Source organism: Telopea speciosissima, chromosome 2, assembly GCF_018873765.1.
Source record: "Telopea speciosissima isolate NSW1024214 ecotype Mountain lineage chromosome 2, Tspe_v1, whole genome shotgun sequence".
Classification (NCBI taxonomy): Eukaryota; Viridiplantae; Streptophyta; class Magnoliopsida; order Proteales; family Proteaceae; genus Telopea; species Telopea speciosissima.
Window position 1 is genome coordinate 23,235,632 of NC_057917.1, and position 23,106 is coordinate 23,258,737.

The 23,106-nt window shown below is 40.3% G+C and overlaps 1 protein-coding gene and 1 long non-coding RNA gene across 2 annotated transcripts in view; one reads left to right on the plus strand and one right to left on the minus strand.

Moving 5' to 3' along the window:
• The window catches only part of LOC122652793 (guanylyl cyclase 1-like), a 109,026-nt gene that overhangs the window by 36,212 nt on the left and 49,708 nt on the right, over positions 1–23,106 (minus strand). Inside the window, exons 5-6 of the mRNA XM_043846649.1 lie at positions 15,190–15,278; positions 7,675–7,736 (exon numbers count right to left, since the gene is read on the minus strand). Coding sequence (XP_043702584.1) covers positions 7,675–7,736; positions 15,190–15,278 — 151 coding nt within the window. The remainder of the gene's footprint in view (positions 1–7,674; positions 7,737–15,189; positions 15,279–23,106) is intronic.
• LOC122652794 lies at positions 1,981–11,408 on the plus strand. The gene is made up of 3 exons (XR_006331650.1): positions 1,981–1,991; positions 9,688–9,691; positions 11,321–11,408. It is a non-coding gene; the product is annotated as an uncharacterized LOC122652794 (long non-coding RNA).

A 23,106-nucleotide genomic window follows, 5' to 3' on the forward strand; every position in this document is an offset into this window, starting at 1 on the left:
TGGATAATTGGGTAGGGGTTGGCCTGTTGATTGACTTTGTGGACAATGCCCTACAGGTTGACACAGCTTTGAGAGTCAAAGATGCTCTGGAGGTGGATGATTCGTGGAAACAGTCCGTTCTAGATCTGATTGACTCGAATGTGGTTAGGCATAGCATCATATGTGACAATTTCGCCATAGGTGAAAGGGATGATGTTCTGGTTTGGACACCCTCTAGTGACGGTCAGTTCTCAACCAAATCAATCTTGGAATGACGTAAGGAGTAGATCACCTGAGGTTTCCTATTCAAAATGGGTCTGGAACCAATCCCTACCCATGAAGATTGGCTATTTTACTTGGCAACTCCTCAATGGAAGAATTCCCACAGATGATTCCTTGATGGCTGTTGGAATTCCTCTAGCATCCAAATGTAACTGTTGCAGAAACCCCAGAAGAGATACAACAAATCATTGCCTGATAGCTAGAGGCAATGCGATGAAGGTTTGGAATTTCTTTTCACAAGTCTTTGATATTGGTGTAATCCCTTCACAAGATGCCAGGAGTCGGATCCTTCTGTGGCAAGGGGTGGCGAGTGATAAAAGTCTCTGTGCCTACATTACAGGACTGCTTCCCTCTCTTGTAGTGTGGGAGCTCTGGAAAGAAAGGAACAACAGAAAGCATGGAGGAAAAAGGCGTGTAGCTGATTCTGTTATTGAGAGCATTAAAGCCTGGATGAAGGACATACCGTATCCTCCTAAGTTTAGGTGCTCGAGCTCTCACAGGGAAGTGTTAATTCTTCAATGCTTGGGCCTTTCGGATCCTCCTCTCAGATTGAAACGCCCTCTCCCCGTTTATTGATGCCCCCCCTTCGCCACGGTTGAACTCAATGTGGATGGTGCTTGTAAGGGTAATCCTGGTATAGGAGGGTGTGGAGGGGTTGTCAGAGATAAGGAGGGTGGTGTTTTGGCTGCCTTCTCCAGCTTTAATGGTAATAGCACAAATTCAGTAGCTGAGTTGAGAGCTTTGAGAGATGGCTTGAGGCTGTGCCATGATTTAGGTCTCACAGATTTTGTGGTCAACTCGGATTCATCTATCATAGTAAGAATGATTAATCAAAAGAGGTGTAATCTACGGAGGGGTTGGTACTGGTTCCATGAGACAATGGATTTGTTGCATTCTACTCGGCCTCTTTTATCCTTTGCTCATAGGGAAAGCAACAGGGCAGCCGGACTGGCTAGCCAACTTGGCTTGTGATACTGGGGCTTCTATCGTTTTCCACTATGGCAGCCAGCTACCTGGGGACCTACAACGTATTCTTCGGGAAGACAGTGCTGGTTTGCCTATTCTTAGAAATTAGAATCTTTCTTTTCCTTCTTTATTGTATGGTTTTGGGTCCAGTGCTTGTTGAGAGACATGCTCTTCAGGTTGGGGTAAGGCGGCACGTCCCCCCCCCCCCTTGTATTCTTTTTCCAATTGATTTGATTTTAATAAAATTTTAGGGGCTGGCCCGGGTCCCAGGTAATATTCAGGAATAAAAAAAAAAAAGGAAGAATCATCAGAGGATCCGATTCGTTCAAGGAAAACCAAACGTACACTCATTTTTACTGAGAACGATGTGAATACATGTTGGATTGTATGGGCCAGAATACCGTGGGGGTATTCTGGACTTTTTACTGTTTATTTCATGTACAGCCATGTCGGCTATGATAGGGACAATTCTGTCCATGTAAGTTTCATTCCTTATTATAAATATATGGCTTGGGGTCTATTTTAGACAATCCAAGCATTCACTCCTAATTCTAATCTCTCAACATGGCATCAGAGCAGGTTTGAATTTGGGAGTTTTTTCCATTCTTGATTTACCCCCCTCCTCCCCTTGACTCTCGATCTCTTCTTCCCAGCCCCCTCTTCTGTTTTGATCTTTTCTCTCCATCATTCTCCCATTAGGGCAGCACTGATGAGGTGATCGACAGATCCAGTTGCTGCCCTCCTTTACCTCATCCTATGATAAGGTTTTTTGATCGACAGGGACAAGTTCTTACTGCCTGCGATATTTGCTTCTTTAGTTTTTTTTTGGATTGCTTCCACTTCTTTCCAAGGGATCAATCTACCTCATTGAAGACTCAAGAACTGCGGCAGTGTTTATTTCTTTGGATCAGTTCCTATCTCCAACAAGTTTGAAGACCTCCTAGATCGATTTCTTTTCATCAAATCAGGGTTTTGAGAAAACCCTGACAAATATTGATCTAGGAGTTTCAGGTTTCCATTGGGGCTGGTTTTTGGAGGAGTACTTCAGTCCTATTAGAAGCACACTCGATCAAAGTTTCAGCTCCATCTGGTGTTTTTTTTGTCATCAATCAGCCCTCCATCAATTTCACAAAAATCAGGGTTTTCTTCAAAACCCTAAAAAAGTCTATCTCAAGGTTTTCTTAGTCACATGTTGCTGGTTTTTTGAGACATCTCTTCCTATATTTAAAGAATATTCTCCACCAAATTTCAGCCCTTACCTTGAAGGGATTCTTGGGTTTCTCATTTCACCAATTTATCTGTGATCATGGGTGACTCAGTTAATTCGACTGCAACTTCTGTTGGTGATGGCCAAGGCAAATCAGAATTTCATACCTTTCCTCCCAATCAAACTGGATGGTTCCAATTATTTGCTTTGGTCTCCGTTTGCTTCTTTGCCATTGCTGGCCGTGGCCTTACTGATCGCATTAATGGCACCACTATTATGCCAACTGAGACTGGTCATGCTCAAGATAGATGGCTTGCCAATAGTGGAGTACTCATGTCATACCTCACTGGTTCGATGACTTCAGATCTTGCGCATGGATTTCTTCTCCTTGATACAGCCTCTCAAATATGGGCTGCTTGCAAGGAAACTTATGGGCAGCTTGGCAATGATGCCCAGGTGTATGAACTCAGGCAGAAGGTGCTTCACACTACTCAAGGAGAGTTGTTAGTCTCCAAATACTATTCTAATTTGCACAGCCTTTGGCAGCAATTGGACCACTTCTCTGATTATCACCCTGCTACAGCTGTTGACATTACTTCCTACAAGAAGCATGTGAACAAGATCAGAGTGTATGACTTTCTAGCTGGCTTGAATGTGGAATATGACCAAATTCGGGTTCGGGTGTTGGGCCATAAACCTTTTCCCACCCTTGAATAGTCCTATGCTTTGGTCCCCTCTGAAGAAAACCCCGAGGCTGCCATGCTGCACCCACCTATTACTGACAAATCAGCCCTCAAGGCTGCTGCCCCGGTTACTCTTGCACTTGTTGGCACTGCTTCTCTTGGTGATTCTACTACAGGGACTGTTGTTTGTGAGTACTATCACAAACCCTACCATACCAAAGAGAAGTGCTGGAAACTTCATGGGAAACCAGCTGACTTTGAAGCTAAAAGGGCTACCAAGACAAAGACAAAGCCAAAGAACAAGGCTCATCACACTGAGACTGTTACTATAGCCCCAGCTACTGACATTGGTTTATCCCAGGATGATCTAAAGGCATTCCTACGTGTGCTAAGGACTTCCGCTACTGCTGCCTCTACTACATTTGCTGATACTGCCAACTCTGTTGCTCCTTCAGGTTCACACTTTGCGCGGTCAGGTATTCCATTTGGTGGTCACTGTGCTTCTGTAGCTTCCCATCCTTGGATCATAGATTTTAGAACTACAGATCACATGACCGGTTCCTCTAGCCTGTTCCATCGTTATTCTCCCACTTCTGGGAATGACAAGGTCAAAGTAGCTGATGGTTCTCTTTCTTCCATATCTGGAAAAGGAATCATCAACTATACTTCTTCTCTTCCTTTGTCCTTTGTTTTACATATTCCTAATTTTACTACTAAACTTCTTTCTATTAGTAGTATTACTCGTGATCTTAATTGCAAAGTAACTTTTTTTCCTTCCCATTGTGTTTTTCATGATCTGGAATCTGGGAAGACGATTGGATTGGGTAAAATACATGGTGGATTGTACCTGCTTGAAGATGGTCGTCCCTCTCCACTACCATTACCTTCTCCGCTGCCTCAGAACTCCATGGTCTCTTCTGAACTTTACCAATGGCACTCTAGATTAGGTCACACTCCATTAGGAATTTTAGCACATTTATTTCCTAGTTTGGTTACCCTATGTACTAAGGATGATTTTTTTTTGTAAGGCTTGTGTTCTGGCCAAACAAACACGATCAACTTATTCTTTATCAAATAAAAGGAGTTCTTGTTTTCAATTGGTACATTTTAATGTTTGGGGTCCTAGTCATAAAACATCTCTTTCTGGTCACCAATGGTTTGTTTCTTTTATTGACTGTCACTCTAGAGTCTAAGCACACATGGGTGTATCTTTTACACACAAAAATCAGGTTTTTGAGTATTTTTGGCATTTTCATAAAATGGTCCAAACTCAGTTCCAGGCTACTATCAAAATATTGAGAAGTGCTAATGGAACCGCCACTTGTTAGAGGTGGCCAGGGCTTTGATGTTTGCTAGACATGTCCCATCTCAATATTGGGGAGATGTTGTCCTCACTGCTGTCTATCTCATCAATAGGCTACCTTCTCGAGTTCTTGACTCCCGTAGTCCAGCTGAAGTTTTACTGGGGAATTCCTCCTTTGTTGTTACTCCCAAAGTGTTTGGTTGTGTGTGTTATGCTAGAGATAAAAAGTCTCCAGGAAAACTTGAACTTAGGGGGTTACGTTGTATTTTCTTGGGTTATTCTCCAACCCAGAAGGGTTACAAGTGCTACCACCTCCCTTCCCGCCGTACTTTGGTCAATATGGATGTTATTTTTCATGAGACCCTTTCCTATTATTCTTCACCACCTCTTCAGGGGGAGAGTTCTAGTGAAGATGTGCTGTCCTTTGAGGTTCCTCCTCTTGAGGTTCCTCCTTTACTAACCCCTACGGCTGCTACCACGCCTCCTTTGATTGCTACCCAGCCCCCATGGCTACTACCCAGCTTCCTTTGACTGTTGCCCAGCCCCCTCTGGCGGTTCCCCCCTCATCCGAAGGGAGTCCTTTACAGGGGGAGACCATGGAAAAGAGTGTTCTTGATGTTCCTATTCAGGGGGAGCTGACTCCTGTCCAGAGAACTATTGGTGAGTTTCAGAAGAGGATTGACAACTCCAATATGATCACCTATAAAAAGGGAAGCACCAAAAGGGGGCAGCTTCAATCCACTGTGGCACCGATACCCATCCAGTTGCCGGCTCAATATCTAGATCCTTCCTCACCTGGTAAGCCCTCTTCTTCCGACCTACCTATTGCTCAACGCAAAGGTACTAGGACTTGCACTCTGCATCCCATATCTCGTTTTGTTTCTTATAGTTCTCTTTCTCCTTCCTTTCGTGCATTTGTACCTTCTCTTTCTTCTGTTTCCATTCCTAAAAATTGGCAGGAAGCATCTACAGATGGAAAGTGGAAAGCAACAATGTTGGAAGAAATGAGAGCACTACACAAAAATAATATGTGGGATCTTGTGGTTCTTCCTCCAGGGAAAAAACCAGTTGGATGTAAATGGGTCTTTGTGGTCAAACAGAAGGCAGATGGGACAGTGGATCGTTATAAGGCACGACTAGTTGCAAAGGGGTTAACTCAAACTTATGGAGTTGACTATCAGGAGACCTTCGCACCAATGGCGAAACTCAACACTATAAGGGTATTATTGTCTTGTGCTGCAAATCTTGGGTGGGATCTTCAGCAGTTGGATGTAAAGAATGCCTTCCTCCATGGGGAACTTGAGGAAGAGGTATATATGGATGTTCCATCAGGTTTCTCTGACGACAGGGCTAAGGGGAAGGTCTGTAAAGTGAAGCGTGTTCTTTATGGTTTGAAGCAGTCACCTAGAGCTCGGTTTGGCAGGTTTCACAAGGCTATGATTTCAGCAGGATATAAGTAAAGCAATGCTGATCACACTTTGTTCATCAGACGAGTTGGTGACAAAGTAACTATTCTTATAGTCTATGTGGATGATATTGTGGTCACTGGTAATGATGGTGATACTATCAAGAAATTGAAGCACTTCTTTGGCCGTGAGTTCGAAGTAAAGGATCTAGGGACTCTAAAATATTTTCTAGGTACAGAAGTTGCTCGATCTTCAAAGGGCATCTTTCTTTCTCAAAGAAAATTTATCTTAGATCTGTTGTCTAAGACTGGGTTGCTAGGTTGTCATCCTTTAGATACTCCTATGGAAGCTTCTACAAGACTTCAGGAGAAAGAGGGTGAACCTGTTGACAAAGGCCATTATCAGCGATTAGTGGGTAAACTAATCTATCTCTCTCACACACGACCTAACATAGCCATTGCTGTAAGTTTGGTGAGCCAGTTTATGCATGATCCTTATTCCTCTCACATGGAGGCGGTCCTTCGTATTTTGTGATATTTGAAGTCTGCTCCAGGAAAAGGAATCCTTCTCTCTCCCAATGGTCATCTGAAGGTTGAAGCTTATACTGATGCCGATTGGGCTAGCTCTACTGACAGAAAATCAATTTCTGGCTATTGTTCCTTTGTAGGTGGAAACCTTGTCACGTGGCATAGCAAGAAGCAGAATGTTGTGGCAAGGTCCAGTGCTGAAGCAGAGTTCCTTGCAATGGCACAAGGAATCTGTGAACTTTTGTGGCTTAGAGGATTGTTGCAGGATACTGGTGTTGCTGTCCATCTTCCCATGATGCTTGATTGTGATAATAAAGCAGCCATTAGCATTGCTCATAACCCTGTCCAGCATGATCGTACTAAGCATGTTGAGGTTGACCGACATTTCATCAAGGAGAAGCTCGAAGCTAGACTCATTTGCGTTCCCTTTGTGAAGTCTGTTGATCAGTTAGCCGATGTGTTCACCAAGGGGCTAAGTGGCAAAGTGTTTCTTCCTATCTTAGTCAAGTTGGGCATGCACGACGTATATGCTCCAATTTGAGGGGGGAGTGTTGGATTGTATGGGCTAGAATACTGTGGGGGTATTCTAGACTTTTTACTGTTTATTTCATGTAAAGCCATGTCGGCTATGATAGGGACAATTCTGTCCATGTAAGTTTCATTCCTTATTATAAATATATGGCTTGGAGTCTATCTTAGACAATCCAAGCATTCACTCCTAATTCTAATCTCTCAACAATACCAATACTTAAACAAATAATACAATAAATTATGATCAAGTGGACGAAGTGTCTTTAATACATTATTCACAACAACCAAATTTTTGTCAATATCTAATCAAAGGATCCATGCGCTCTCAAAAACGTAAAACAGCTATGGGTTAACTCTTTCAAGCAAATGTGCATTCACCTCTTTTTTTGGACAAAATAGAGAAACCTTTTTCGTATACTTTTCATTATAAATATATAAAATCACTACCAATTGGAGTATACAAAACAATTCTCCAAAGTAGCACTCCACTTTGCTGCCTTTTATTTGTTCTTCTTCTCTCCCTGTTTTCCTTCGTCATTATTGGTAGTTCTAGGTCGAAAACTGTTACACTCTAGGTTTAATCAAGTTGTCCATAATTATCTAAAATTCGAAGTAAATTTTTTGTTGGAAGTTCTACAAATTTTTGTTAAAACTAAGAAAAAGAAAGCACAAAGGGGAAACTTTGTCCAAAACAGATTCAGTTAAGACCAAATTACATATGGCCCTGAAGTATAACCACATTGTCTAATCAGCTAAATATGCATTAGAAAAAAAAAAATTCATTTCTTACCAGTGTAACCTGAGTCTCCACCATAAAATCCTGAGACACAAACATCCTCCAGCCAATACCGACTGCATCAACAAATTTTGACAATATGGTTGAGAAAAGAATCCTCTACACTAAGAAAATTAGCATTTACACAATGAGCCTTCGGTTCAATCAATGCAAAAGAATTTAATAAGGACAACAAAACAATAAGATCACTTGATAAAACAGTGCCAGAAACAGAAGATTTCATCACAAAAGCAGCAAATGTAAGGAAAACAAGAAGTAACTATACTAAAAAAAGATTGCACATCCCAACCTTACTGTGGTACATGTGAGATATGATACCTGGACACTTTATTTTATATATATACCCCCATGTTGTTCATAACATGGTACAATATGGAAACTGACTCAGCTGCACCAACTCACCACCATTTTGTGGATTGCATACATACACATCATTTGACATGCATCCATATATACAACGCATTAGTATTGTTACAAAATAATAATAAAAATAAAACTTGAATGAAGCACCTGGAACAGTTATTTCTGTGCCCTTCTAACAGTATGCATGGCAGATACTGAGTACATCATTAAGAGGTGGAGCCAGGATTTTCCTATTAGACGGGCAACTAATCAGAAGCAAGGAGCCAAGGGCAGAAATTAGGTTTGTAATGAGTTTGAGTAATACCAAACCAAACCTAATTAAGTTGTGGTCATCCCTAACCTGCCCTTCCCCTTTAAACATGCAAGTGCCTTGCTTATTTCATAGGTAACTAGGGTGGGACCTTGGAGGATGAAAAGAGGGCGGTGAAGGACTGAATTTTTGGGATACCGTACTACCTACAGCCCATAAATGCTCATTTAAACTGAACCTATAAGGGCTCCATTTATCAACTACAACATTATCTATTTTATGTAAATTTTAGTTAAAAATAATATACTAAATGGCAATAGAAAAGCTGCCTAAATGGCAAGCCATACAGTGATGGTGGATACCGAAATTTGAGTGTTACCAATGCAAAAGGTCCTCTATCAAATGGGGCCTCAAATTACCCTCTATTCTCCATGTGCCTCAAATCTAAGAGGCCTATTACGAATGAATATATTTACCTACCAAATACATGCACTGTTAGCAGAACAATTACGACTATAATGCTTGAATGATCCAAGTGACAAGCCAAGCTCTTCATTTATATTCATTGAATGAAATTACATAGGATTTGTCCCTACTCTAGCCGACTCTACTAAAGCAGTATATAAAAAAATAAACCCAAAAAGTCAAGAATACCCCCATGGTATTCTGGTATACATAATTCAACACTACCCCTCAAGTTGGAGCATAGATGTCAAACATGCACCTTGACTAAAGCAAGATGAAACAAGTTTCCAGACAGTTCCTTAGTGAAAATATTGACGAGCTGATCAACAGACTTCACAAAAGGAACACAAATCAGTCCTTCCAACTTCTCCTTGACAAAATGTCTATCAACCTCAACATGCTTGGTACGATCATGCTGTACCGGATTATGTGCAATGCTGATTGCAGCCTTGTTGTCACAATACAACATCATAGGGAGACGAACAGGAACACCAAGGTCTTGTAGTAAACCCTTGGGCCATAATAACTCACAGATACATTGTGCCATAGCACCAAATTCAGCTTCAACATTAGAACGAGTTACCATATTCTGCTTCTTGCTACGCCAAGTAACAAGATTCCCACCTACAAAAGTAGAGTACCCAAAGATAGACTTTCGTTAGGAGAACCAGCCCAATCAGCATCTGTATAGACCTCTATCCGTCATAGTTATCAAAGCATCGCCATGGCATCCAGGTTCCTTGGTCGCCTTGGACGCCTTGGGCGCCATGGCGGTGTCGCCTTGAATTTTGCCCCTCTAAAACGCCATGGTCGCTTTCCCGCCTTGATAACTATGCTATCTGTAGGTGATCATGAGGAAACAAGAGAATGCCTTTTTCCTGGAGCAGAATTCAATTAGTGAAGAATACGAAGAACAACCTCCATATGAGAAGAGTAGGGATCATGCATGAATTGACTCACAATGCACACTGTTATAGCAATGTCCGAACGTGTATGTGAGAGACAGGTACCGACCCTTATCAACAAGTTCACCCTCCTTTTCTTTAAGACAGATATTAGCATCCATCAGAGTATCTGAAGGATGACACCCTAACAAACCAAATTCTGACAATAAATCCAGGATATACTTCCTTTGGGGGAGAAAGATGCCCTTTGAAAAGACCTAGCAACTTCAATTCCAAGGAAGTACCTTAATTTTCCTAGATTCTTAATTTCAAACTCCTTTCTAAGAAAATTCTTTAGCCTTGGGTTTTGTCATAGGAGAACCCTGGTGGAATATCCATATATACCTCCTCATCAAGTTCTCCATTGAGAAATGCATTCTTCAGATCCAGTTATTGCAGATCCCATCCCATATTTACGGCACAAGACAACAAAACTCTGACAGTGTTCAGTTTTGCAACTGGTGCAAAGGTCTCCTGATAATCAATCCCATATGTTTGAGTGAACCCCATTGCCACAAGTCGTGCCTTATATCTATCCATAGTGCCATCCACCTTCTGTTTTACCATAAACACCCACTTACATCCAACTAATCTTTCCCTAGTGGAAGAACCATAAGCTCCCATGTATCATTTTTCTTTAAGGCTTTCATTCTTCCATCATTGCTGCCTTCCACTTTCCATCTGCCAAAGCTTCCTGCCAATTCTGAGGAATATGAATAGAAGAAAGAGAAGAAATAAATGCACGAAAAGATGGAGAAAGAGAGTTATATGAGACGACATGAGATATAGGGTGTTGAGTATAAGTCCTAGTACCTTTGCAAAGAGCAATAGATAATTCTGAAGGAGTCTTACTAGATGGAGAGGTAGGCTCTGGATCCGGGGTTGGCAACTGGATGGGTACTAGTACTGTAGTGGATTGAATTGCTTATTTCTAGTACGGCTTTTTGTATAGACCATCATAGTAGAATCATCAATCCTCCTCTGAAATTCACTAATGGTTTTCTGAACTAGAGTAAGCTCCCCCTGAATTGGAATTTCATCATTACTATTATCTGTAATCTCCCCCTGTATAGGATCCCCTTTACCTGACCTGAGGTAAAGGGAGGAACAGGAGAAGACTCATCATGAACATATTGAAGGGGAGCCTCTACGGTCAGCACATCTTCACTAAAACTCTCCCCCTGAAGAGGTGGGGACGAATAATAGGAAAGATGTTCAGGAAAAAAACATCCATACTCACCATAGTAAGTTAAGTAGGAGGATAATAACACACGTACCCCTTCTGGATGGTAGAGTAACCCAAAAAAATGCAACGGAGCCAACGGGGCTCAAGCTTAGTAGGGGATCTAGTATCCCGAGCGTAACAAACACAACCAAAAACCTTAGGGGGAATTATAAAGGAGGAGGAGCCATGTAAGAGCTTAGTTGGGGAATGAGAATCAAGGACTCGAGTAGGCATCCTATTAATTAGGTAGGCTGCAATGAGGACAGCATCCCCCCCATATTACCAATCAATAATAATAATGCCAAACCCTTTAATATAGTATACAAAACCATCTGAATTTATTCATGTACTATTTTTTTTTACTTCTTTTTCAATCAAAATTTTCAAATTAAGTTCTATCAATTCATTCCTAGATTGAATTGATACGTCATTCAATCCTGTGTCAAAATGTAATGTAATACAGGGGGCGTCTGTTTACCTTCATATAGCATATATGACACGAATATATAGTATCAACTAATTTTCAGTCGTTGATTCATATGTATACTTGACATACTGAAACAACTACCATTATTGGTATCAAACCGATAGCGATTTATATAAGCTAAATCTTCTAATCGATAAGTGGGCCAAAGTAAGAACTTCAATTTCATGTTAATGAATTTATCTCTATCAACATCTTTGTTCTCATTCCAAAAACTTAGGAGGGATCATGGCGAGCAAACATTAGTGCTCTACCCACCTCCAGGAGAAGGCAATTTTTCCTTTCAGCCACTCCATTTTGGGCCAGGGAATCAACACAACTGGTCTGGTGTATAATCATATGGGCAGCCAGGTATTTTTAGAACTGACCTCCCAAATATTCTTTGTCATTGTCACTCCTCACAACTTTGAGAGTGGCATTGAATTGGGTCTGAGCCATTTTATGAAAATGCTGAAAACGGGAAAAAAATTCACTTTTAGTGTTCATCAGGTATACCCAGGTGTTCCTAGAGTAACAATCTATAAAGGAAACGAACCAACAAAGGCCTCAAAGAGAAACTTTACGAATAGGACCCTACACATCAGTATAAACCATATGAAAAGAGGAAGGACTTCTTTTCTTTGAAAGTGAATAAGTTGAACGTATGTTGAAAATAAATGAGATAAACCTCCTAAAGGGGGATGACCTAATCTAAAATGCCATTATTGAAAATTCAGAGGAGAATGAGGAATTCTAATATAATTGAGAAGGTAATGCAATTAGAGGGTGACAACCATCATCAAGCAGCCATAGTTGTCAAGGGGCCGCCTAGGCGTCCAGGCGCTTTGGTCGATTTGGGCGCCTTGGTCACCTAGGCGGTCGCCTTGATCGCCTACTTGGTTTCACCTTGCTTTTTTACCCTCTCCACCACCTTCGGTCGCCTAATCGTCGTGACAACTATGCAATTAGGTACAATCCACCATGTACTCTACCACATCTAATCGTTTTCCCCGTTACTAGGTCTTGAAAAAACACAATGGATTGGAAAAAGGGTTACTTTGCAATTCAGATCTTTGGTAAGACTACTAATAGAAAGAAGATTAGCAGTAAAATTAGAAAATATGCAAAACTAAAGAAAAAGTAATGGAAGGTGAGCAACTAATGGATCCCTTTCCAGAAACAGATAAGAGGGTGCCATCAGCTACCCTGACTTTGTCCTTGCCCGAAGTAGGAGAATATTTGTGAAAGAGACTAGAGGAACTTGTCATATGATCAGTGGCACCGGAGTCTATAATCCATGGACTGGAAACAACCGATGCACAATGACCATCAAACGAAATACCTGAATGGGCAATGTTGGAACCGGATGGAGTGGAAGAAGTGGTAAGAAGTGATGTAATAGATGCAGCAAAAGCCTGTAACATACGCCTGAAGGCCTGTAATTCTTCCTGGGAAAGACCAATGTCAGTAGTGGGAGTTGTAGCTACACTTTCAGTGTGATTAACTTTGTTTTTAGTTTTACCACGACCACGTTTGGCCTCAAAATCAACAGGTTTCCCATGTAGTTCCCAGCAGGTAGCCTTAGTGTGAGGGTTTGTTGCAGTGTTCACACTTGACTGGCTCTTTAGAGGAAGTACTGGTACGAGGAGATCTATCGGTTATGGGAGTAGGGCTGGAACCAACTTGTAAAGCAGATCGATCTATACTGGGAGTATGCAGCATAGCAGCCCGACGAGTCTCCTCAGTATGTACCAAAGCATAGGACTGCACCAGTGTAGGGAAAAGAGATCTACTAAGAACTTGTACATGGATAGGATCATATTCAATGTTCAGACCAGCCAAGAAATCATAGACACGAATCTTGTCCACATGCTTTCGATAGGCAGCAATATCAATTGCATTGGTAGGCTGAAAATCAGAGTAATGATCCAATTGTTGCCATAAACTTATGAGGGAAGCATAGTATTGGGATATGGATAATTCCTTTTGTATGATATCATGAACCTTCTTCCGGATTTCATACACTTGAGCATCATTCCTCACCTGTCCATAGGTCTCCTTTGCAGCAGTCCATATTTGATTGGTTGTATCCAATAGTAAATATCCACTAGAGAGATCTGGTTGCATGGAATGCAGCAAAAAAGACATCACCATAGCATCATTGGGAACCCATTGATCTTGAAGAGGACCAGTGTCAGTTGGCTTTGTAACAGTGCCAATGAGATGTCTTGTACGGCCTCGACCAGCAATAGTCAAATAAATAGATCTGGACCACATCAAATAATTGGTTCCATCGAGTTCAATAGCAGCAGCGAAAGGTAGATACTTTTTCCTAGTTTGTCCTTCAATTCCGGAGTTAGCAATAGTAAGATCAGACACAATGACACAATCAGATTACTAGAACCAGCAATGGATAGTCGTCCTGAAGAGGAAAATCGAGCAGTAGTAAGAGGATCAGTGTCAGTTGGCTTTGTAACAGTGCCAATAAGATGTCCTGTACGGCCTTGACCAGCAACAGTCAAATCAGTAGATCTGGACCACATCAAGTAATTAGTTCCATCGTGTTTAATGGCAGCAGCGAAAGGTAGATACTCATTCCTTGTTTGTCCGTTAACTTCGGAGGTAGCAGTATTAAGATCAGACCCATAATGACACAATCAGATTACTAGAACCAGCAATGGATAGATGCAGCCAGCCAAAAAACCAGAAAATTTTCAGATCGATATCTGAAAAATCGACCCTGGGAGGAGAAAACTTGATATCTTCAAAAAACTTCAATAGAAGGGGCTGAAATCAAGGTCGAGTGCTCCTTTATGGTGGATAGAACTTCCCTCAAAGAATCAGCAATATCTGCAGAATGAAAACGCAAAATCGATAATTGTCAGGGTTTTTGAAAACCCTAAAAGTTAGGATCAATATAGGGGAGATGGCTCCAATTGTTGATGAAGACTTTGATAGATGCTGTCCAAGGCTGCTAGAATGGATCTCCAACAAGAATAATCAAGCTCCAATACTGATAGAGGCTTGATCTTCAAGAAGTGTAGAACTCCAAAAAACCGTAGAAGAAGGGGGCAGCAACTATCGATTGAAACACCTTTTTAGATCATTGATTGAAATGGTAAGATAGAGGGCAATCTTGGATTTGTTGGAAAGCTGATTTTGTGTTCTACCTAATACAAAAAGTCTGTAAAAATAAAATCATTTGATCAGCCGAACTTCTTAGAGAACAAGAACATTTCTCTAAATCGAGAACACTTTAAGTACTTATTGATAAGATCATATTTTTTAAGAACAGTATAAACCAAATGTATGTTTTGATTGTTTCAAACTTCCAATAGCTTGCTTCTTCAGTTCTGATGTCTTCTAGTTCTATGATGATTTTTGATGACTTTATGTGGCTTAATATTGATTTTTGATTACTTAATGTGACTTAATGCTGATTTTTTATGACTTTATGTTGCTTAATATTGATTTTTTAAGACTTGATGTGGCTTAATGTTGATTTTTTATGATATAAGGTACATATTGTAGCATATTTGGTAGAGCCACAATAGCTGAGTCATGCAACTAAATCTAGGGTTTTAGACAGATCTAACTCCTACAAATAACTGTCTCCTGACACTGGCACCAACACGCAATATTGTAGTATCCCTCTTGTTATTCAGTGTGATGTGGTAGGCTCCGTACTTTTCGTCTAACACCATCACCCTATCAATACTCTAGAACCAAAAAAGTACACAACAAATGCCAATAAAATAAATGAGGGGGATAAAAAAACATCTCAAAATGTTAACCATACTCCATTTTATACTGGTCGACCAAAGCAATCGCAATATATTTCCCTGACAATATGAGGATAGAAATCTCTTCACCATTAATTGACCTGCACTGTAAACAAAGCGAAATTCATCAAACCTACTACAAAATCTCATTAAACCTGCACAGACAAAAGTACAATTGAATAATAAATATCAAGAAGAATGCTAATGCTAAATTTTCAAGTACATACACACAACACCAACAGAAATCTGAATAATGTGGTATTTATACTTAGCATGAACTACAATGCAAATTCATGTCTTAGTTCCTCTTTTCAGAATAATATGATTGTGAAGGTCATTGTGTTGCTTTCCTTCCAAGAGTTTAAACATAAAACACAGCCTGATACAGATCTTCAAAGTGCTAGAAAGAACAAGCATAACTAATAATTAATCACTTAGGCTCCATTGTTTCCACGTAAAATATTACACAAATCTTTCACTTGGCTACATATTGAAAAAAAAATTTAGTGTTTGTTCGAGGTAAAATATGCTGTAAAATGTCATTTTTAGATTTCCCAATGCTTGTTTGCTAATTTTTTCCATTGTAAAATTATTTAAAATAACTACATAAAATGCAATTACAACAAAATTTAAATTATACAGCCCCTATCATATGGTTGTGAGAACCATATGACAACATGGGTCCCACAAATACATATGCCATATTTGTTACTGAGTGTTTTAATTGTTATGAACACAAGTCCGAGTTGTTTGTTCAGATATGCATGGTTGAAGATGAACCTGGAAGATCAGTTGAATGGTTCAACCAAGTGCCAATGCAATTCTGGTTCAGAATTGATGGGCCAGCTTTGAGTGGTTCAATTTTTGGTTCAGCAAGGTTGGATAAAGTTTCAGCAGTTGAGATCTATATGAATTTGACTAGCAGTCTTTAGAAGTTTCAGCAATTTCTTTGATAATTTATGGGCCATCTTAGATAATGATTAAGCAAGCCAGTTGAGAAAGTAGAGAGAAAAGACTGATTTTGGCTTATCGAATAGATAGAGGCCACCGCTTTATTTATAATCATAGATCATTACAAATCTGGAAATCAATCCTAACATAATCAACATGTGCAACATGTGCATAATGAACCTAGACACTCTAATGTATCTGGGTCTGGGTCACGGGTCTCATTGGGTCATCTGTTAACACATTTTGATAAGCTGTCGACCAGCTGCAGACCCAGGTGAAGCTGGACCCTTCTTGTGCACGTGAACAGTCCTAGTGAGATGCAGTGTTTCAGCAACTAGTTTGGGTCAGAATTTTTTAGCAAGTTATCTCAGCAACTTGGGTGTGTCAGCCAACTCAGAAGCATGTTCAGCAGCCTATATATTTGGCCAGCGGTGAGTCAAGCTAGAGTGGGACTCAATTCAGCATACAAGATAAATAGAAGATGACTTAACCTGATTATCTTGGAGTCTCTTAAAGGTAATTGAAAACTCAAGACTTGGATTTTAAAAATTGAATCAAGTTGGGACTCTTGTATTCATGGACAGCCCATGGAGATAGAGTTTCAGTAAGGATTCTTGAAAGCAAGGACTCTTGAATAATATCTTTTGTAGATGAAGATAAGAACTAGGACAGTAGAGGTTGCCATGGAATCAAAAATACCAGCATCTTATTACAAAGTTTAGCAAGGTTAGCAGCTATCCAGAAGTTTGAGGTGAAGATGGACTCATCAGTCCAGGTTTCAGCCAGCTCCTGTGTTGATTCAGCAAGTTGTTAAGAGTTTTAATTCAGCTAGAACTCTTGATGGAGTCAATAATTAGTTTCTCTGTACAAGGTTTTAGCATAGACTTCTTAAGGCATCAGAGAGGAGGTCTCAGCCAGCAGTTGGATGGAGGTTCAGATGTGGGTTTCAGAAGTTGAATCAAGGTTGGACTCTCCTTTATGCGGCTTTGCGTTCTGAGTTTACTTACTGTTTTGAAAAGACCCTAGCCAAACCGTTTTACATGGATTCTACAACCTTATATTATCAACGTTATGCAAGGGCGTTACCCGGGAAAATGAGCGACATCCTACACTATGACCCGGGTGTAGTGAAAAGTGAGCAAGGGTTAGCTAGGGCGTCCCCTAGAAGCGACGTGCAACGTCGGCCCCTGGATGCAGTGACAAGTAGTCAAGGATTCTCGCACCATGGACAAGTGGGGTAAAAAAGCTAGTCCAAAAGCGTAAGATTAGATTAGCATCTTGGAACTTTAGATCTTTAACAGGTAAGGGTCTAGAATTCATAGATGTTAGAAGGAGAATAAAGATTAACATAGCCTATATCAAAGAAAATAGATGGAAGGGTAAAAAAGCTAAGGAGTTGGAGTACTTTAAACTTTGGTACATGGGGATAAAAGAAATAGAAGTGGAGTAGGCATAGTAGTGGATAAAGAGTTAAAGAATGATGTGACAAAGGATTCCATCAAGCTTGTGTTGGAGAAAGAGGTCGTCAATATAATTAGCGCTTATGTACCTCAAGTAAGATTGGATGAAAGTAGTAAGTTACAATTTTAGGAACACATGGATGGATTAGTGCAAGGTTTTAGTCATGGAGAAAAAGATTATTATAGGAGGTGATCTGAATGGACATGTTGGGAAAGATCCTAGAGGTTATGAAGGTGTACATGGAGGGTATGGTTTTGGAGAGAGGAATGAAAAGGGTACCTCAGTTGTAGATTTTGTTGTGGCTTATGATTTATTCATTGTAAACACTTACTGAAAAGAGAGGAGCATTTAGTTACCTTCAAAAGTGGGCATCATAGTAGCCAAATAGATTTCTTCCTAACTAGAAGGTCCGATAAGTTGTTATGTAAGGACTGTAAGGTTAATCCAAGGGAGAGTCTAACTATACAACATCTATTAGTGGTTATGGATATGTGCCTCAATACACAAAATCGTAAGAAAGGTGAGCTTATTTTCCCTAGGATGAGGTGGTGGAAAATAAAAGGAGACACATTGAAATCATTTATTGATAAAGTGGACAAACAAGGAAAGTGAGACGTTGAGGAAGACACTAATACAATGTGGAATGAGATGACTACTTGTATTAAGAAGGTTGCTAAAGATGTCATAGGCGAATCAAAATGAAAACATCATTCCTCTAGCGAGACTTGGTGGTGAGATGATGAGGTTCAAGCAACCATTATGACTAAGAAAGCTAGTTTTAAGACAGCAAAGGACTAAGAATGTAGAGGATCTACAAAGGTATAAATTTATCAAAAATGAAGCTAAGATTGTGGGAAAAGCAAGGGCGAAAAAATATGAAGATTTGTATAACAATCTGAGCACAAAGTAAGTTGAAAAAGCTATCTATAAGATAGCTAAAATGAGGTAAAAGAAGAGTAGAGATCTCGACCATGTTAGATGTATCAAAAGTGAAGATGGTAAAGTACTAATATGGGATGATGACAATAAGGAGAGATGGAAAGATTATTTCTGCAGCCTAACACTTCGGGTAATAGTGTCCCCGAAGACTGCATTACCCATCAAGACACCACATGTCGTAGATATATACGAAAAATTAAGATGTCTGAAGTAAAAGAAGCTTTATGAAGGATGACAGTAGGCAAGGCACAAGGACCATATGAGGTCCCAATAGAAGTATGGAAGAGCTTAAGAATAGGTGATTTACCTTGGCTAACCAAGTTGTTTAATAAGATCATGAGCACAAGGAAAATGCCAGATGAATGGCAGGGAAGCACTATGTTCTGATTTACAAAAATAAATGTGAAATTCAGAGTTGCAATAACTATGGAGGCTTCAAACTAATGAATCATACTATGAAATTATGGGAAAGGGTTATTGAAACCCACCTGACACAAGAAACTACTATCACAGAGAACCAATTTGGTATTATGCCAAGAAGATCCACGACAGAAGATATTTACTTAGGAGACTCATAAAAAGGTTTAGAGATTGCAAGAAGGATCTCCATATGGTCTTTATTGACCTAGAAAAAGCTTAAGACACAGTCTCTAAAGAGTTAATCAGGCAAGTACTAGAGAAATGTTTTAAATGAATGTGGACATAAATCAAGATATGTATGATTGTGTGGTGACTAGTGTAAGAACTATGGGGGCTCAAGGTAGTGAATTCCCCATTACAATTAGGTTACATCAAGGATCAGCTTTAACCAGAGACATTCAAGATAAGGTTCCTTGGTGTATGCTTTTTGCTGATGATATCGTTTTGGTGGATGAGACAAAACCAAGGATTAACGCCAAGTTAGAGTTATGGAGATCAACGTGGAATCAAAAGGGTTTAAAAGTAAAATGGAGACCATAGTTGTCACGGAGTCTAGGTGACCCAAGGCATTGGAGAGGGTCCAAAATCAAGGCAACACCAACTAGGAGACAAAGGCACTCAAGTCGACCATGGTGCCTGGACGCCTAGGCGACATCTAGGTGATGCCTTGACAACTATGATGGAGACAGGGTAAATGGTGTGTAACTTTAGTTGCACTAGGATAGATAATGAGGTGGTGAAAATTTATCAGGGAGATTCCGCAAAGTGATTATTTTAGGTGTCTGGGCTCAATCATAAATAAAGAAGGTAATATATGGGCTGATGTTTCACAAAAAATTAAAACCATAGGATGAAGTGGAAAGGTATGTCCAGAGTGTTGTGTGATCGACGTATTCCTTTAAAACTTAAAGGAAATTTTTATAGGACAGCCATACGACTGGCTATGATGTATGGTGCGGAATGCTGGGCAGTTAAGAAACATCAGATAAGGATGTTGAAATGGACGAGTGGCAAAACTAGGAAGGATAAAGTACGAAATGATCATATTAGAGCTGATCTGGGAGTAGCACCGATACATGATAAGTTACGAGAAAGTCGTTTGAAGTAATATGGTCATGTTCAACGGAGGCCTTTGGATGCTCCAATACATAGGAGTTATCTGATTCAGATTAAAGGAACTAAAAGAGTCAGGGGCAAACCTAAAATGACCTTAGGAGAAGTGGTGAGGAAAGACATGCATAAGTTAGACCTTGTATCAATCAAGTATGACCTCGAATAGAGCTGATTGGAGGGTAAGGATCCATGTAGCCGACCCCATTTAGTTAGGATAAGGCTGAGTTGTTGTTGTTGTTGTTGTTATTGAAAAGAGCTCAGGTATATTTTCTTCTTTTCATACGTCATCCTCTAGTGTTACTTTAGCTGATGGTTCTTTAACTAAAGTTACTGGTACAGGCACTGTTCATGCCACTCCTTCCTTATCCTTGTCTTCTATTCTTTATTTACCTGAGTTCCCTTCTATTCTTTTGTCTGTTAATAAGTTTACCAAAACTTATAATTGTTCTGTAACCTTTTTCTCTGATTCCAGTATCTTTTAGGACCTTACGACGAAGAAGATAATTGATACAGGTTGTGAATCAGGGGGGCTTTATCTACTCGAGGACACTTCCTCTATGGCGTGCTCGAGTGTGGCATCACCTCACCAAGTCCATTGCTGTTGGGTCATCCATCGTTGGATAGTTAAAAGTTTTTAGATCCTCATGTTCAGTCTATTTCCAGTTTAAATTGTGAGTCTTGTCAATTTGGGAAGCTTCACCGTGTAAGCCAAGGATCCCTAGATTCAATCCACGATTTAACCAACCTTTTTCTATAGTTCATTCGACTGTTTGGGCTCCTTGTCTAATTGTGTCTAAGTTGGGCTTTCGTTATTTTGTTACTTTTGTTGATGACTATTCTAGAGTTACCTAGATTTATTTAATGAAAAATCGTTCAGAGTTGTTCTCTATTTTTTGTGCATTTTGTGCATGAGGTCAAAACTCAATTTACTACTCCTTTGCGCATTTTTGTACCGATAATGCTACAGAGTACTTTTCTGATCCCTTTACTACTTTTATGGTTCAACATGGCATTATTCATCAATCCTCCTATGCCGACACCCCAACATAGAATGGTGTGGCAGAAAGAAAGAATAGACATTTAATGGAGGTCACACGGTCTCTTTTATTTGATATGAAGGTAACCAAACTTTTTTGGGCTGATGTTGTTTTGACTGTGTGTTATCTTATTAACCACATATCTTCTTTTGTTTTACATGGTGGTATACCTCATTCTTTGTTATTTCCTTCTAACCCTTTATTTGCTTTACCACCACGTGTCTTTGGTAGTGTTTGTTTTATTCGTGATCATCGTCCGGGTGTTTCCAAATTGGATCAAAAAACTCTTAAATGCATCTTTGTTGGCTATTCTTGTATCCAAGAGGGTTATCATTGTTATTCGTTTGAGTTGCAAAAATATTTTGTTACAACTGATGTTTCCTTCTTTGAGTCCACCCCTTATGTTGATTCTTCTTTTGTCATTTCTGAGTTGGATGATGATCTTCCTTTATATATAGTTCAGTCTCCTATTTCTCCAGTTTCACAAGTTTCTCCACCACCGCCGTCGCCTCCTCCACCGCCACAGCCTCATGTTATGTTCCAACGTCACCTTCGGAAAGTTTGGGCCTCACCTCTTTCCTCTACCTCTACCTCCTCTTCTTCGCCAGCTGATCCTGCAATAGGTAATCCTTCTTCTTCCTTTGATGTTTTTTCTGATCTTGATGTACCTATTGCTCTTCGTAAGGGTGTTCGGAATTGTACCCAACATCCTATTTCTAACTTTGTATCCTACTCTGGTTTATCCTCTACATTTCATTCCTGCTTGACTGCTATTGAGAGTCATCCTATTCCTAAGTCTGTTGCAAAGGCCCAGTCTATTCTTGGTTGGAGGGCTACTATGACTGAGGAACTGTTAGCATTGGGGGAAAATCAAACTTGGGATCTTGTCTCGTTACCCTCCAGTAAATCAGCTATTGGTTGTTGTCGGTTTTTTGTGGTGAAGGTGAATTCTTATGGTTCTTTGGCACGTTTGAAGGCCGGACTTGTGGTCAAGGGCTATGCCCAGGTGTATGGCATTGATTACTTAGACACTTTTTCCCCTGTGGCTAAGCTTACTTTTGTTCGCATATTGATTTCTCTCGTTGCTACTCACCATTGGCCCTTATTTCAGTTGGATGTTAAGAATGCTTTCTTGCATGGAGATCTCCATGAGGAAGTTTATATGGAGCAACCTCCAGGGTTTGCTGCTCAAGGGGAGTATGGGACGGTGTGTAAGCTCAAGAAGTCTTTGCATGGGCAGAAACAGTCACCTCGGGCTTGGTTTGGCTGACCCGAATACCCAATGTATTCGGAGACCACCAGGATCCAGATGCAGTATAAACACACTACAAGCATAGACGATATTAAAGGAAAGCATAATATATCGATCAGAGTGCGCAAAGAGTTAAGATTTACAAAAGTTATATTTACATCATTCATAGTTAAGTCGTTCACTCCCTGAGTTATCACGAAACTAACCCACAAGGCCCAAAACTAACTATTCAAATATATACAATGGTTTCACCCACCAAAGAAATAGTTAGAAGGTCACAAAAGTATGAGTTCTCAGTCTATTGCATCATTTAAGAAAGGACACAGTAATCACACACACAACCGGGACCATGCCCCTACGTGTCCAAATCAGCATAGTCGTCTCTTCCTTCATCTCTCGGCTCAAAGAAAACCTCCCCGACACAGTCACCTCCACCTGCATGATCATCTAACAAAAAAAGGATATCCACGGGGATGAGGTCCACTGAGCCCAGCAAGTAAAGATAAACCACGCAAGCATTCACAAGCAAAATCCTATGTCCATGAGATTCAATTTTAATCTAAATTCCACCTAACATTAATGCCTAAGTCTCTAAGCTTGTGCGACAGCAACACCTTAGGTAGCATCCCCTCCATTGGCGATGTCAACCCCGAGTTGCGCTGGGAGCCTGCCAGTCCCGGTCCTCAATCGGACATTACCGGTCCCAGTACCTCCGTTGGTAACGTTGGCTTCCCGGTCCTCAATAGGACATCGCCGGTTCC